The sequence below is a fragment of the Staurois parvus genome, unplaced genomic scaffold (assembly GCF_062004578.1).
Source record: "Staurois parvus isolate SC_StPar_1 unplaced genomic scaffold, SC_StPar_1.0 ptg000274l, whole genome shotgun sequence".
NCBI lineage: Eukaryota > Metazoa > Chordata > Amphibia > Anura > Ranidae > Staurois > Staurois parvus.
This window is the reverse complement of record NW_028318070.1, coordinates 1,320,201-1,337,548: the sequence shown is the minus strand read 5'-3', so window position 1 is coordinate 1,337,548 and position 17,348 is coordinate 1,320,201. Positions and strand designations below refer to the sequence as shown.

Here is a 17,348-nt window from a genome sequence, read left to right as displayed (position 1 = left end):
CAATGACACCACAAAACAACTCATCCACGCCTTGGTTGTATCCCGCCTCGATTATTGCAAATCCCTCCTCACTGGTCTACCGTTACACAGGCTATCCCCCCTTCAGTCTATCAGGAATGATGCTGCTAGACTCATACACCTTACCAACCAATCAGCGACTGCTGCCCCTCTCTGCCAATCCCTCCACTGGCTTCCACTAACCCAACATATAAAATTCAAAATACTAACCATAGCTTACAAAGCCATCCACAACAGTGCCCCTAGCTACATCACCAACCTCATCCACAGATATCGTCCACTCCGCTCCTCCCATGATAGCCTCCTCTCTAGCTCCCTCATCACCTTCTTCCACGCTCGCCTCTAGGACTTCTCCAGAGCCTCTCCCATCCCCTGGAACTGCACAGCATCTCCGGTCAGCCCCCACCCTGTCTGCCTTTAGGCGATCTTTGAAAACTCACTTCTTCAGGGAAACCTACCCCACCTCCACCTAAGAACTGTACTTGAATCACCTCCACCAGATCATCCCACGCAGCTATGACCTTTTGTATCACCTCCCCCTTCCTTTAGATTGTAAGCTCCACGAGCTGGGCCCTCCTATTTCTTCTGTACTGAAATGTATTGTAATTGTACTGTCTCCCTTATATTGTAAAGTGCTGAGCAAACTGGCGCTATATAATTCCTGTAAAATAATAATAATGAATGACCCTAACTTTTACTTGATTCAGTCACTTACAATAACTGAATACCTGATTAGAGTATGAGGGAACAGTAATTGGAAAAAGATGTTTTTTACCGCCAAAATCTTCTAGCAAAAAAGAAAAAAATCAGATCGAATTAGTAGTTTTTGTAGTGTTCTGCTATTATTCTAGGAGTGACCAAATAATAATTATTTCATTTTCTCAACATTGTCAGTACTACAGCAAATCTTCATGATAAGTATCTGATGTCATAGACTGTGGTACATTTATACCTTTATAATGGGCTTATTAATATTGTATCTTTGAACCTCTGATTACCATACATGCATACATTTCTCTTGTTCAGTCTGCAGGATAACAAGATAAATCTAGTCTATTCTTCCATGCAAGCTAAATAGCCTTAGTAAATCGCAGGGTAAGTGAGCGCTTAAGGTGAAATAATAAATAAATAGAATGAGAAAATAGCAGCTGAACACCAAAAAGACACCATATAAACCTCCAAAGTAATCAAAATAAAGCAAGGTGCAGCGCTAAAATGTTGTGTTTAGGACATATAGACATCTTTATGCAAAAATACAGTAGAATAAAACCGCATAATAAAACAATATTAAGGTGCAAGTAAAAGTGTCACCTAATGGTAACTATAGGTGATTGGACACTAGACCAAAATACAGTCTAGAGCAGGGGTGGGCAAACTTTTTGACTTGAGGGCCGCAATGGGTTCATATATTGGACCCGGGGGCCGGACCAAGAGTAGATGAATGATGTGTATGTGTCATCCAAGTAAGTATAGTAATATTCCCCCATAGTAAGCATAGTAATTAATCCCCCATATAGTAATTCATCCCCCATAGTAAGCATAGTAATTCATCCCCCCTATAGTAATTCATCCCCCCTATAGTAATTCATCCCCCATAGTAATTCATCCCCCATATAGTAATTCATCCCCCATATTATTATTATTATTATTATTATACAGTATTTATAAAGCGCCAATAGTTCGCTCAGCGCTGTACATTACAAAGGGGGACAGAACATGTGACAGAACAATACCAATACAATGCAAAACATGAGGGGATCGAGGGCCCTGCTCTTTCGAGCTTACAATCTATATAGTAATTCATCCCCCATATAGTAATTCATCCCCCATAGTAATTCATCCCCCATATAGTAATTCATCCCCCATATAGTAATTCATCCCCCATATAGTAATTCATCCCCCCTATAGTAATTCATCCCCCCTATAGTAATTCATCCCCCATATAGTAATTCGTCCCCCATATAGTAATTCGTCCCCCCTATAGTAATTCATCCCTCCTATTCATCCCCCATATTATGTCCCCAAGTCCCCCCTGTGTCAATTCACTTACCTTTGCTCCGCGCGTTCCTCTCGCCGTGTTCTCCGGTGTAGCATGAAAATCTGTCTCCTATGAGGATCTGTCCCCCTCAACGTATCTGCGCATGTGCCAGTTTCAGGCATTAGCAGCCGATCGGCGATCTCCGGCACATGCGCAGATACGTCGAGGGGGACAGATCCTCATAGGAGACAGATTTTCATGCTACACCGGTCTTCAGGGCGGACTGTGAGAGGAGCCTAGCTCCCCTCACGTTCTCCGCGGGCCGGATTAAAAGGTCCGCCGGGCCGTATAGTAGTTTGCCCATTGCTGGTCTAGAGCGTGAGCAGAAAAGATCCCAAATGACTGTCAAAAAATCCAATGGCTGGATCCGTGGATGAGGTGATAGATATATAAGGATTGCGCACTCACCAGATACGCAATCTCAGTGCGCATTTAAAGCAGATACTCTCAGGACATCAAGGATCCTTATATGGGTCTGGTCAGATCTGGTCAAATGCCCCTCACTGCTTGATGGTGTTGCCACGTTTGGAAATAGCCACTCTGCAGATGTAAATGGCTCCCACCGGAGCTCGTGCCATATAAGGATCCAGCCATTGGATTTTTTGAAGGTCATTTGGGATCTTTTCTGCTCACGCTATAGACTGTATTTTGAAGCTAAATAGCCTGCATGGAGGAATCTCCTCTGCTGGCCATTGTATTCAGACAGGTGCAGCTATCAGAATACAAACATCAGCTGCATCTGATTGGCTTTAGTCACTGTTTGGCCAACAATTTTCCACCCAGCTCCTTTGATTTTTCAGTCAAAATTTGTTGAGCTGGTCTTGTGTTGACAGGGCCACCCACAGCTTGAATTTTATCTGGTTTAAGAGAAATTGGACAAAATTCATAGCATGTTTGGCGAGCTTTATGCCTGAACTCTTAAACATAATAAACCAGGAAAAGGATAATTTTTCCAAAAAAAGTAACATTTCTTGCTGATTCCAATGTGATTTGAAAATTACAGGTGAAAATACAGATCCTTATCCTCTTGTAAAGCTTTGTGAATTGAGCCCTTGCTAAGTGCAAAGTTTAAAGTGGTTGTAAACCTTTACACATACCCAGTGAAGTGACTGACTGGCTTCAGGTGATGCACCGAGACGAACTTGTCAGAAGTGACTCGCGTTGATAGCAGAAGAACTCGGCAGCAGACAAAAATACCACTTACTGCTCTTAACTGAGACAAGCACACACTATAGAGGGATATGCTTTGTTCATATTTCATGTCTGAGGTTTGCAACCACTTTAACTCCTGGCAGTGACAAGTGGTGCACAGTGACTGAAGGAAGGATGGGTTATTCTACCAGTAAAATAATTGTTAGAATTATTATTTTATCCTATAGAACGAGCATCCAGCCATTACCCCATATATCAGAAAGATCATTTGTTTAATTCCAACCCACATTGGGACTTTGGGGCCTTTCGAAGACTGGATTACCTTATCAGAGAGACCAATGTGAACATTTCTAGGTAGGTGTTGTGTGGCTGGGGTTGACAGTATTTGGTTAAGCCAATCACTGAACGATTTGTTGTGATTTTTTTTTCCAACAGGTTTGCTCATGTGTTTACAAACCCTGGTACATATGTATTCCAAGACAATGGGATTAGGGAACGCTCTCTATTTATTACTGTAAAGGACAGAAATGTTCATTGTGACCCAGCAGCTTCCCACATCCAGCCTTCTTCCCCCTATCAACTTACAAGAAATGGCTTTGTTCCCCAACAGAAACTGAACCTGGCCCCCAACTGGGGGGTTATTTTAGGTAAATCTGAAACATGTTAAACAGGGTGTGCATTCTGTGTCTTTTACACACCTCTCCACCTCTCAGGACTTCAACTTTAAACCCTAAAGCCAGCCATAGACAGGTTGCATGAAAGAAAATCGTTCAATTTCCCCATCAACACAGTCAGTGTTGATGGGGAAATCCCTCTTGCAGGGCCATGGTGGGACAACCCAGAGATTACTGCTAGTGGCTATAATAATCACATGTAAAACCCAACAGGCTAGTTGTACCCAAGTTGATCAATTGATCAACTTGGGTAGATTCAGTCTTCCCCTAGAAATGGCTGAACTGGCTGAGATTTGAACTTTCTATGGCCGGCTTCTAAACCAGGTAGTTGTCTCCTGGTTTAGAAGTCTCTCTCCTCTGCCCCTCACCCATGCTGCTATAATCTACTGGGGTGCCAGGAAGTGACAGACACTTATCAAGAATGGCTGACTATGCCCGCCCTTTCTGCCCACCTCCTTCATTCATTGAGGCCGTATTACAGCTTCCATGAAAGAAAAACTATCTATGAATGAATGACAGGTGGATAATTGAAAGGTCCACCTTCTAATGATAGATGGTTTCATTTATAGAAACAAAAGTATGGGCTTGACAGGAGGAAGGTGGAAAGGGTGAGCATAGGTGGGCACTCTTGATGAGAGCCTGTTACAGCTCTCTCAGTTCTATTAATCCCCAATGCAGCGGAAGACAATAGTGACAGGCGACTGGAATAGAAAGATTTCAAAAGGGACAGCAACACAAGAGACGCAGCATGTTAATAGTAAGTAATATCCATTGTGCTGTTTTTTTCTTTTCTTTTTCTTTTACACTTTAAAGTGTTACTAAACCCATGGTCCTGCAATCACTATATCTGGTCTCCTACAGTACACAGAACATGGAAATGCAATTATTTTAGTAAATATAAACTGCTAAATACCTTTACTCATCAGCAGTTGGAGCAGTTTTGTGACTTCTATCAGTGTCCAGCAGAGCACTGGTTAAAGCTTGTAGGAGGTGTTTTAATTCTGCCCTGATTGTCCTATGAGGCTGCAGGTCCCCTGACCCTCTGTCTGGACAGCAGTGATTGGCCCTGTGCTGATCACATGCACTCTCCAAAGAAAAAAAAAACAACACACACCAAACTGAGCATGTGCAGCTTGCCCCCAAGGCTCTGTTCTTTCAGCAGAGGGATTGGGGACTGTGGAAGAAGGGGAGGATCAGAGAAGACAGGATCAAACATCCTTTTTACACAGTGCAGAGGATTAACCCCTTAGGTTCCACAATGAGTATAACAAGCATGCTTTATTGCATATACAGACTGATTGTACTGTTGTGGGTTTAGTAACACTTTAAGTTGAACATATAACAAACTTACTGCCTGGATCAGAAGGTGAAAATAAAGAAAAATAACCCCAAAAAAAAGAAAATAATAATGCAGCCACCACATTTAACAATTGGTGATCTTCAATATTTAAACTTTTTGGGTTTTTATAGATACACTTTAATATATTTAATAAAATAGCATCTAAATATAAAAAATGTTCCTTTAACATGATTTACCTCACCTAATAGAAAATGTGGTACTTTAGTTATCTCTGTAGATTCTAACACTGGCTGCAACTGTTCTGAAACCCAGAGTGTTTTATGACATAAAGGAGGCTAAGCTCCTGTAACTTGTTACTAAGCATAGGTTTTTGTTGTTTTTAACCAGTCCTGGTCCTAAGTGATGCCAGAGCGGTTTATGCACACCCATACATCTTGTCTGCTTAGAGATAATGCAAGTCAAACAATCACCCTCATCAACAGAATATGAGATCAGTTATACAGCTACAAAACAGACAGTGCACTGTAATAAGCAAAGCAGCAATACATATGACTGTTTTAGTTAACACAATAAATATAAATCCTAGAAAGAAGGGAGTTGTGTGGTGTAAACATCTTCATGATAAGGATTCATCTCTTACTGATGTGTGCATTCTGTTGATTTACATTTGATTAGGGGTTTTGGTGCTGCTCTTCATAGTAATGATTGTTCTGCTCATCATAACTTTGCTGCTGAGACCCTCATTACACAAACCCAGCCCCTTGAAGAACTGGAAGCCCAGATGGAGGAGTTTGGGAGAACCGTACATCCCTCCAGAATATGTACTGACGCAAGACAGGTCCTCTTCTTCTTTTATGTGTGCTGTGTGATTTGGTATAATGTTTACTCCTTATCATACAACCTTCTGGGGCTTCTCAATAATCAAGGAAAGGGGAGCAGTGGAGAAGGGTATTGCATTTAGATAGTTTTTTTATTTGTATCCTTCTGAAAAACATTCCCAGTTCTCTACCCTTATATATCAGCCCCCCCCCCATTTTCTTGTAAGTTCATTATTATTCTTTAGTAACTTAGTGGTGTCTTATTGCAACTTCTACCCTTGGTCATCAGTTGGTGGTCTGCAGCTACAGCCAAAGGTTTGTTAGTCTTGAATGATCATAATAATATTGTCCCAATGAAGGATTTTCTTAGACCACCATTCATTAGACCAGCATGGGAAATTTCATTTTCTTTTTGTCTGACAATCTTTTTACAAGTCTGTTTTCTATATTAAGATACTCAAATAATTGTATTGTATTATTTAGCACCAGCTAAATGTTTTGTGGACAAACTGATCTTTTCCAGTAGAGAATGTTGTTACTACAGGCAGTCCCCAGGTTAGGAACAAGATAGGTTCTGTAGGTTTGTTCTTCAGTTGAATTTGTATGTAAGTTAGAACAGGTACATTTTTTAAGTGTAACGCCAGCCAAAAAATTATTTTTACGTTTTGAATTGCACAGGGAAAGATTACCTGGCCATGCAGTGATGTGGGATTGCTGACAGGTCCGCCAGACAGTAGGTGGCAGCATGCGGTGAGCAGCAAGATGGCTGCCTGAAGGTTTCCGGGACCAGCGTGACATAATGCTGCCTCCATTCTTAAGTACGAGTCGTATGTAAGTCAGAAGTTTGAGTAGCCCCCTCCTAGTTAGCTAGGGGGAGCTCTAGTTCAATTGTTAGTGAGGAGGGCTGAGTAGCAGCCTGGTTTGATAGCCAGGTGGGTCAAATTGTGGTCAGAGCTGAGAGGCTCTGCAGACCAGCTCTCTGAGACTTCCCCCTGCTGTGGAACTTTGGGGAAAGATCTAGAAGCAGTGGGCGGAGGTGAGGAGTGGCTGGTCTGTAGTCTTAAGACATCCTGGTCAATCTCCAACAGGAGGCTTGGCACGGGGCCAGGACAGCCTTTAAGAGTAACTGAGTCTGCTCAGTAGTAGGAGAGTTTGGGTGGAAGATGAAGTGAAGCTGGAGAGCAGGAGCCCGGTAGGGGACACAGATGGAGAGGGGCTTAGAACTTCACCAGGCCCCAGAGAGAGGACCATGTGTGCAGCAGGGAAGGACAGGCCCAGCTAAATGGCCTAGTAGCAGCCACCAACCCACCAGCAGCACAGGAGAAGGACTGAGTGAGTAAACCTGAAACCCCTGAGCCAGTAATGGGAAAGTTGCACTCGGGTAGGAAACTGAATTAGCTTTTTACCTGGGACTGTTTACACTTCAGTGGCAGGTACTAGATACCCTGCCCAGGAAATCACCCATTACAGCTGGATGAGGAGAAGATTCATCTAGGGTCTGGGGTGGTACTACAGGAGATGCTGGCTAGCTCTCCAAGAGATAACTGTTTCTGAAAAGACTTGTACATTGCTGCTAAAGAGTTTGTCCTCTGTTTCCATTATCCTTGGGCATCCCATACACCCCTAACCCCATCTCTTAAGGGTGTAGTGCTGCATATGTAACTCGGTAACTGCCTGTATTATTGAAAGATCTCTCTCAAGTCTGGTTAGCCTTGTATAAAGTCTTTAACTAACGTTCATAAGCGTTTTTCTTTGTCTGACATTCAGTCTTCAGTTTTATGAAGCAGTGGGCTTTCGTGTTTCTGGAGAAGTGTTTGATATTGGAAATAAGGAAATCACCTATGGATTAGGTACAGTAAGTTATTACCTGGGAGATTCTATCAGCAGATTTATATGTAGTGGTAACACATTTTTATAACACGTTGCAGATGAGAGGAATACCATACGAGTCCTAGAGGATTTCAATGTAAGGACGTTATTTGACAAACTGGAGGATCAAACTCTTCACTTAACGTCTCAACTGGGGAGACATCGGAATGAGACCCTCTCCTTCTACAAGGCTTTCATTCAAAGGATTCAGCTGCTCAAGGTGAGGGCAGAGACATGAGTTGGGGGGCTTAAAATATAGATATAGGTGACATTGTGTTAGTATTATCCCATCCATATTGTCATATTGCATCAGTATGCCTTAAAGTTTACTGGGAAGAGTAAGTTTCAAACTTTCATAATCCAGCTATATTCCAGATAATATCCATAAACCATGTGGTCATTCCAGATCAGTTTATGCTTACTTGCTATAGTCAGATCCTCGCACAGTTCATCACTGGCTATCACTTCTAGGGAAAATGGATAGCAGCACACTGACTTATTCCAAAGCGGCTTCTCAGTTCCTGTGCATTTGATTTTAAATTTGTTGAACATGACCCAGGTCTCCCTTACCTTTTCAGAGGCTTCCAGGCCAAGATACCAGATCAAAACACACCAACAAATATAGGCTCAGTCTAGGGGTTGTCTTTTTGTAGCACTCTCCTAGTCAGGTGCTAGGATGTGTATGGTTAGGTTTAGCATAGTGTGTTTCTCTGCTTATCAGAGTGGTGTTGTTTGAGTTTGTTTGAGTTCTACCCACCTTCAAGTAGCTACAAGAGCCTTCCAGAACATGGTCAGGGGCTAGGCAAATGTACAACATGAATATGGGTACAGCCCTGGCCAATTGCAGGGGAGGGTGACCCCATTGCATGCTGGGAGTGGTATTTATATTCTGAGAGCACATGGGTTCAGTGTCTTTCCCAGGAGTGGATTGCACCAAGCCAGGCTGGAGGCAGGCTGCCTCACCTGGCACTTGCTGCCATGCAGCCTCAGGTGGGTCGACCTGCGGGCCTGAAACTTATGAGAGTGACCCTGGTTCTACAGTAAGCTGACTGAGGAAAGCTGTCTGCTAAATATCTGTCTGGTATCATGGGAGAGATTTGCTTGGAAGATTGGAAAGAGGCAACCATTCTGTCCTTGGACTTGTGAGTACAGACTCTGAGAGATGTCGGGGACTCTGTGTGCTTTGCTACCCCTCTGGTGCTTGATAATCAGCGTAGGTCTGAGGAAGGGAACACTGGCTAGTGTTCTGAAGAGCTGTCAAATTGTTGCTACTGCAAAGGACTTTGCTCAGTTGCTTTTACTTCTAGACTGTCAGTCTGTCGTAACGGGCCTGTACCTGAGGAGTTCAGCCCTGTAACTACTAATACTGCAAAAAGGGACTTTGCTCATGCTGCTACATTTTTAAGAGAAGTCTGTTATCTGCTGTCAGTCAGGACTTCAATAATGCTCAAGTAAAAGATAAGTTCAGATGTCCTCAGTGTGAATAGTTCTAATCTTGGACTATCCTACTACAAATCCCTAGCTCTACAATAAAACTCCAAAAACAAACATGCTCCTAGACTTGTCATTGAGCAGAAGTGTGTGTGTATTTGGCTAAAGAAATACAGTGTGCCTGGCTGTGGGGTGAAGTAAGGGTAAATTGGGGCAACAATCCAGCAGCCCTCACGAGGATAGCGTTACATACATTTTATTGCAGCACTCAAGCAGGAGAAAGTGATGAGGGTGCAGGATACTCCAAAATGTCCAAATAGGTGCAGGAGGACAGATTCTCAAGCACAAATCTTTTAGCAGCAGCCTTTGATGGAGGTGGAGGGGATAGTCATTTAGTCTGTGACTCTGTATGAGCAGTTCAAGCCCTTACATCAACCTTTGACATTAACCCACAAAGAACAGGGACAACTGGAGTCTTAAGCCAAGATCATACTCAAAATGTACAAGGACAGCCATTGTCCACCCAGCTTTCATACAACAATCTGCAGTGAGAAAGAAGGTCCATCTTTAGCCCCATTCCCATGGGTGATGCCCCCCCAGCAAATATCTTTCAGTTCAAGTTCCTTCAGGCCCACAGCTAAGCACATGCCGAGGCCTAACAATAGCTCTTCAGTGCATGGGCTACCTCCCAGGGGGCAGCATCACCAAGAGAATAATCCCTCTGAACAAGCTCCCCAAACATTTATCTTCTCTCCAGCCACCTTCTGGGCACTATATTCAGGGATTGGCTGAAGTCAGAAAAATATTCATAACTCAGATGCTGACCTCCCTACTCTATTTCTGGAAACTTCTTCCTGAAGCAGACAGAAGCAATCAACCACCAAGCTTAGAGAAGCCTGGCCGTGTCCCAGACAGTGTTCCAGAACCAGTACTGTGACGACCTGATTCCCCCCCCCCATACTGTGCCCTTTTGCCTCCCCCCAGCACTGTGCCATTTGTGTTGATTAGTCTTTATGGCATGTTCTCTTATTATTTAAAATGTATTTTATTAAAAGTAAATAAATATATGTTTAATTCTATCAACTATTTATACTTTAATTCATGAGAGTAGGTGTGTAAATTGAGAAAGGCTAGTAGGGGCTCCTTTGCCCAGGGGCCTATTAAGACGGCTCTGACAGACATCACTAATTTAACACAATTTTATATGATATGTTGTGACTGTCCCATTTAGGTAAGCTCATCAATGACAGAGATGCAATAAAATTGTTTTTAATAAATGTCATGAAGTTACATTTATTAACATGGGTATTTTAACTCCATTTGTTATTTCTCAGAACAATTGATGTCGCATGATAATTTCCCTCTATAAATTCTATTCCCATAAACAAATAATGCTTGAATTTGTGTTTTTGCATGAAGTGGACATTCAGTTGAATTTTCTTCACTGTTATTTTTAGAGATGAGCGAATCGAAGTAGGCGAAGTGGAATTCGAGTCGAATATTGGAAAATTAGCCTACTTCGGACGCGCGAATCGAAATTTTTCCTAAAATGGCGGCGGACATGTGCGGCGACGGAGCGGGGATGTCTGGGAAGGCGAGCAGACAAGGCGCGCTGACCCATAATGCATTCCTTAATGACGTGATCGCATTAGCCAATCAGCAGCCAGGCAGCCAGCACTGTGTAATGGTCGAGCTATAAATAGCGGCCATTTTAGAATTCTTCATTTGCCTCCAGTCATTCAAGAGAGGCAGACCGCTCTGTATTAGGGACAGAGTTAGGGCCACAGAAACGTTACTTGGGGACAGAGAAACGTTACTTAGGGACAGAGAAGCATTACTCAGGGACACAGAATTGTTAATGAGGGCCACAGAATCGTTACTTAGGGCCAAAGAAACGCTAGTTAGGGCCACAGAATTGTTACTCAGGGACAGACAGAATTGTTACTGAGTGCCAGAGAATTGTTACTTAGGGCCACAGAAACGTTAGGGCCACAGAATTGTTACTCAGGGACAGACACAGAATTGTTACTGAGGGCCACAGAACTGTTACTTAGGGCCACAGAAACGTTATTAGGGCCACAGAATTGTTACTCAGGGACAGACAGAATTGTTACTGAGTGCCAGAGAATTGTTACTTAGGGCCACAGAAACGTTAGTTAGGGCCACAGAATTGTTACTCAGGGACAGACACAGAATTGTTACTGAGGGCCACAGAACTGTTACTTAGGGCCACAGAAACGTTATTAGGGCCACAGAATTGTTACTCAGGGACAGACAGAATTGTTACTTAGGGCCACAGAAACGTTAGGGCCACAGAATTGTTACTCAGGGACAGACACAGAATTGTTACTGAGGGCCACAGAACTGTTACTGAGGGCCACAGAATTGTTACTCAGGGACAGACACAGAATTGTTACTGAGGGCCACAGAACTGTTACTTAGGGCCACAGAAACGTTAGGGCCACAGAATTGTTACTCAGGGACAGACACAGAATTGTTACTGAGGGCCACAGAATTGTTACTTAGGGCCACAGAATTGTTACTCAGGGACAGACAGAATTGTTACTGAGTGCCAGAGAATTGTTACTTAGGGCCACAGAAACGTTACTCAGGGACACAGAATTGTTACTGAGGGCCACAGAACTGTTACTTAGGGCCACAGAAACGTTAGGGCCACAGAATTGTTACTCAGGGACAGACACAGCATTGTTACTGAGGGCCACAGAATTGTTACTTAGGGCCACAGAAACGTTACTCAGGGACACAGAATTGTTACTGAGGGCCACAGAACCGTTACTTAGGGCCACAGAACCGTTACTTAGGGCCACAGAATTGTTACTCAGGGACAGACAAAGAATTGTTACTCAGGGACACAGAATTGTTACTGAGGGCCACAGAACCGTTACTTAGGGCCACAGAAACGTTACTCAGGGACACAGAATTGTTACTGAGGGCCACAGAACCGTTACTTAGGGCCACAGAAACGTTACTCAGGGACACAGAATTGTTACTGAGGGCCACATAACCGTTACTTAGGGCCACATAATTGTTACTCAGGGACAGACACAGAATTGTTACTGAGGGACACAGAATTGTTACTGAGGGCCACAACCGTTACTTAGGGCCACAGAATTGTTACTCAGGGACACAGAATTGTTACTGAGGGCCACAGAACCGTTACTTAGGGCCACAGAATTGTTACTCAGGGACACAGAATTGTTACTGAGGGCCACAGAACCGTTACTTAGGGCCACAGAATTGTTACTCAGGGACAGACACAGAATTGTTACTGGGGGACACAGAATTGTTACTGAGGGCCACAGAAACGTTAATCAGGGACACAGAATTGTTACTGAGGGCCACAGAACCGTTACTTAGGGCCACAGAATTGTTACTCAGGGACACAGAATTGTTACTGAGGGCCACAGAACCGTTACTTAGGGCCACAGAATTGTTACTCAGGGACAGACAGAATTGTTACTGAGGGACACAGAATTGTTACTGAGGGCCACAGAAACGTTAATCAGGGACACAGAATTGTTACTGAGGGCCACAGAACCGTTAGTTAGGGCCACATAAAAGTTAATCAGGGACACAGAATTGTTACTGAGGGCCACAGAACCGTTACTTAGGGCCACAGAATTGTTACTCAGGGACAGACACAGAATTGTTACTGAGGGACACAGAATTGTTACTGAGGGCCACAGAACCGTTACTTAGGGCCACAGAAACGTTAATCAGGGACACAGAATTGTTACTGAGGGCCACAGAACCGTTACTTAGGGCCACATAAACGTTAATCAGGGACACAGAATTGTTACTGAGGGCCACAGAACCGTTACTTAGGGCCACAGAATTGTTACTCACGGACAGACACAGAATTGTTACTGAGTGCCAGAGAATTGTTACTTAGGGCCACAGAAACGTTACTCAGGGACACAGAATTGTTACTGAGGGCCACAGAACTGTTACTGAGGGCCACAGAAACGTTAGGGCCACAGAATTGTTACTCAGGGACAGACACAGAATTGTTACTGAGGGCCACAGAATTGTTACTTAGGGCCACAGAAACGTTACTCAGGGACACAGAATTGTTACTGAGGGCCACAGAACCGTTACTTAGGGCCACAGAACCGTTACTTAGGGCCACAGAATTGTTACTCAGGGACAGACACAGAATTGTTACTCAGGGACACAGAATTGTTACTGAGGGCCACAGAACCGTTACTTAGGGCCACAGAAACGTTACTCAGGGACACAGAATTGTTACTGAGGGCCACATAACCGTTACTTAGGGCCACATAATTGTTACTCAGGGACAGACACAGAATTGTTACTGAGGGACACAGAATTGTTACTGAGGGCCACAACCGTTACTTAGGGCCACAGAATTGTTACTCAGGGACACAGAATTGTTACTGAGGGCCACAGAACCGTTACTTAGGGCCACAGAATTGTTACTCAGGGACACAGAATTGTTACTGAGGGCCACAGAACCGTTACTTAGGGCCACAGAATTGTTACTCAGGGACAGACACAGAATTGTTACTGGGGGACACAGAATTGTTACTGAGGGCCACAGAAACGTTAATCAGGGACACAGAATTGTTACTGAGGGCCACAGAACCGTTACTTAGGGCCACAGAATTGTTACTCAGGGACACAGAATTGTTACTGAGGGCCACAGAACCGTTACTTAGGGCCACAGAATTGTTACTCAGGGACAGACAGAATTGTTACTGAGGGACACAGAATTGTTACTGAGGGCCACAGAAACGTTAATCAGGGACACAGAATTGTTACTGAGGGCCACAGAACCGTTAGTTAGGGCCACATAAAAGTTAATCAGGGACACAGAATTGTTACTGAGGGCCACAGAACCGTTACTTAGGGCCACAGAATTGTTACTCAGGGACAGACACAGAATTGTTACTGAGGGACACAGAATTGTTACTGAGGGCCACAGAACCGTTACTTAGGGCCACATAAACGTTAATCAGGGACACAGAATTGTTACTGAGGGCCACAGAACCGTTACTTAGGGCCACAGAATTGTTACTCACGGACAGACACAGAATTGTTTCTTGAGGGACACAGAATTGTTACTGAGGGCCACAGAACCGTTACTTAGGGTCACAGAAACGTTAATCAGGGACACAGAATTGTTACTGAGGGCCACAGAACCGTTACTTAGGGCCACGTAAACGTTAATCAGGGACAGACACAGAATTGTTACTGAGGGACACAGAATTGTTACTGAGGGACACAGAATTGTTACTGAGGGACACAGAATTGTTACTGAGGGCCACAGAACCGTTACTTAGGGTCACAGAATTGTTACTTAGGGACACAGAATTGTTACTGAGGGCCACAGAACCGTTACTTAGGGCCACAGAATTGTTACTTAGGGACACAGAATTGTTACTGAGGGCCACAGAACCGTTACTTAGGGCCACAGATTTGTTACTTAGGGACACAGAATTGTTACTGAGTGCCACAGAACTGTTACTTAGGGCCACAGAATTGTTACTCGGACAGACACAGAATTGTTACTCAGGGATACAGAATTGTTACTGAGGGCCACAGAACCGTTACTTAGGGCCACAGAATTGTTACTCAGGGACACAGAATTGTTACTGAGGGCCACAGAACCGTTACTTAGGGCCACAGAATTGTTACTCAGGGACACAGAATTGTTACTGAGGGCCACAGAACTGTTACTTAGGGCCACAGAAAGGTTACTCAGGGACACAGAATTGTTACTGAGGGCCACAGAACTGTTACTTAGGGCCACAGAATTGTTACTCGGACAGACACAGAATTGTTACTCAGGGACACAGAATTGTTACTGAGGGCCACAGAACCGTTACTTAGGGCCACATAATTGTTACTCAGGGACAGACACAGAATTGTTACTGAGGGACACAGAATTGTTACTGAGGGCCACAGAACCGTTACTTAGGGCCACAGAATTGTTACTCAGGGACAGACACAGAATTGTTACTCAGGGACACAGAATTGTTACTCAGGGACACAGAATCGTTGAATTAAAGAGTATGTCAGACAACATGCAGAGGAGTGGCAGAGGAGGCAATGTTTTAGGAGCGAGCAGACGTGGCAGCAGAGGAAGGGGTCGAGGCAGCACTATTCGCAGCCAGAGGCCAGTGCTCCCGGTGTCATCCAGCGGTCGTGTCTCCACCGACAACCCTGCCGTCGTCGATTGGTTGGCTCGGTCGTCTTCCTCTTCCCAGGTCACCTCTGACACCTACAGCCAACGGTCGGTGGGTACGTCAGACACAACCGTTAGTTGGCATGGCCCGGGACCAAGCCCACTGAAATCACGTGTCCTCTACCTGCCCCTGTCCTTTGGTGTTCCCTCACCAAGCGAAGTATCGCATGCTGTGGGCTCAGCCCCACTGTACAGTGAGGAAGAGCTAACAGAGGGCGGTCAGGAACGGGGGGGAGACATCCGCCTTTTCAGCAGCCAGGCGAAGAAGTAGTGGCGAGGAGAGTGGCTCGGTAGCCGGTCTAGAGACAGGTCTGTCTCCTGACCCACACGCAGCCGAGGGGGCTAGTAGTGAGGCGGAGACCCTACTTGATGATGAGGAGGTTGATCGCACTTGGCAGCCTCGTCGTCATCAGGCAATTTTTTCCGCATCATCAGGAGAAGAGGGTGGCAGCTTGGCAGCGAGCAAAACAGTCGGTGGGTTGCCCAGGAGACAGCAGCAGGGTCGCAGCAGTGTCAGTGGAGCGAAACGGCCACGGAGTAGAGCACCAGCTCCACTGCAGCCTACCACCACGGCCAGTAGTGGTGCCGGTGTGCACGGAGGAAGCAGCAGTCAGCCAGTGAGGAGTATCGGGGGCAAAGTTTCCTACTCGGCGGTGTGGCAATTTTTTGTCAAGCCGCCCGAGGAAGTAAACATAGCCGTATGTCGACTATGTGGCCAGAAAGTCAAGCGTGGCCAGGGGGCCCATGTTGGGACTACAGCGTTGCGGCAGCATATGCAGCGTCGCCATTTGGTGGCCTGGGAAAACCGTGATAAAGATACGGCGGTTCTGCCTGCCCCAGCCCCCGCTCCATCACCCGCTCCGTTACTTGCTCCGTCACCTGACGTCAATCGCCCTCCATCAGCCAGTCAAGGCTCCAACACCTCTGCTGAGGGGAGTTGTCGCTCGTTGGCATCTTCCGCTCGTTCAGATGCTCCTTCTCCTGCTACTCCTCTTCACGGATTCCGTCAGCAGTCTTTCTTGGAATCCGTTTCCAAGAGACAACAGTTTGCGAGCACGCACCCGACGGTGCAAAAGCTGAACGTCCTCCTGTCCAAGTTGCTGGTGCTGCAGTCCCTCCCTTTCCAAGTGGTGGACTCAGCACCTTTCCGAGAAATGATGGCTTGTGCCGCGCCACGGTGGAGAGTGCCAAGCCGTCATTTCTTCGCCAAAAAGGCAGTGCCAGCCCTGCATTCACATGTAGAAGAGATGGTGGGCCAGTCTTTGAGCATGTCGGTCTCTGCCAAAGTGCACGGCAGCGCCGACGTGTGGAGCTGTAACTACGGTCAGGGACAGTACATGTCATTTACGGCCCACTGGGTGAACGTGGTGCCGTCACAGCCGCACCAGCAACTTGGACAGGTCACGCCGCTTTTGCCTCCACGTTTGCACGTCCTTGGTCCGGCAAAGATGTCCGCCTCTACCACCTCTTCTTCCGCCGTGTCCTCAGCCGCCACCCCCGTGCCAAGTCCCATTACCCGACCGGCATATCACATGTGCAGGGCGCAACGGTGTCACGCTGTGCTGCACCTGGTATGCCTTGGCGAACGTAGTCACACAGGGGAGGAACTTCTCAGTGTAATGAACAGAGAAATCGACAGATGGCTGTCTCCGCGCAAACTCAAAATCGGAACCATGTTGACCGACAACGGAAAGAACATGTTGTCTGCTCTGCGTCAAGGAAGGTTGTGCCATGCGCCATGCATGGCTCACGTGTTCAATCTGGTTGTCAAGCGGTTCCTAAAATCCACCATCCCACTGCAAGACATCCTTAAAATGTC

General features: G+C 45.4%; 1 protein-coding gene across 1 annotated transcript in view; it reads left to right on the top strand.

Annotated features, from left to right (window-relative positions):
- The window catches only part of LOC149459112 (uncharacterized), a 243,337-nt gene that overhangs the window by 170,989 nt on the left and 55,000 nt on the right, over window positions 1-17,348 (top strand). Inside the window, exons 77-81 of the mRNA XM_089681623.1 lie at window positions 3,436-3,562; window positions 3,644-3,855; window positions 5,858-6,020; window positions 7,768-7,850; window positions 7,929-8,089. Coding sequence (XP_089537749.1) covers window positions 3,436-3,562; window positions 3,644-3,855; window positions 5,858-6,020; window positions 7,768-7,850; window positions 7,929-8,089 — 746 coding nt within the window. The remainder of the gene's footprint in view (window positions 1-3,435; window positions 3,563-3,643; window positions 3,856-5,857; window positions 6,021-7,767; window positions 7,851-7,928; window positions 8,090-17,348) is intronic.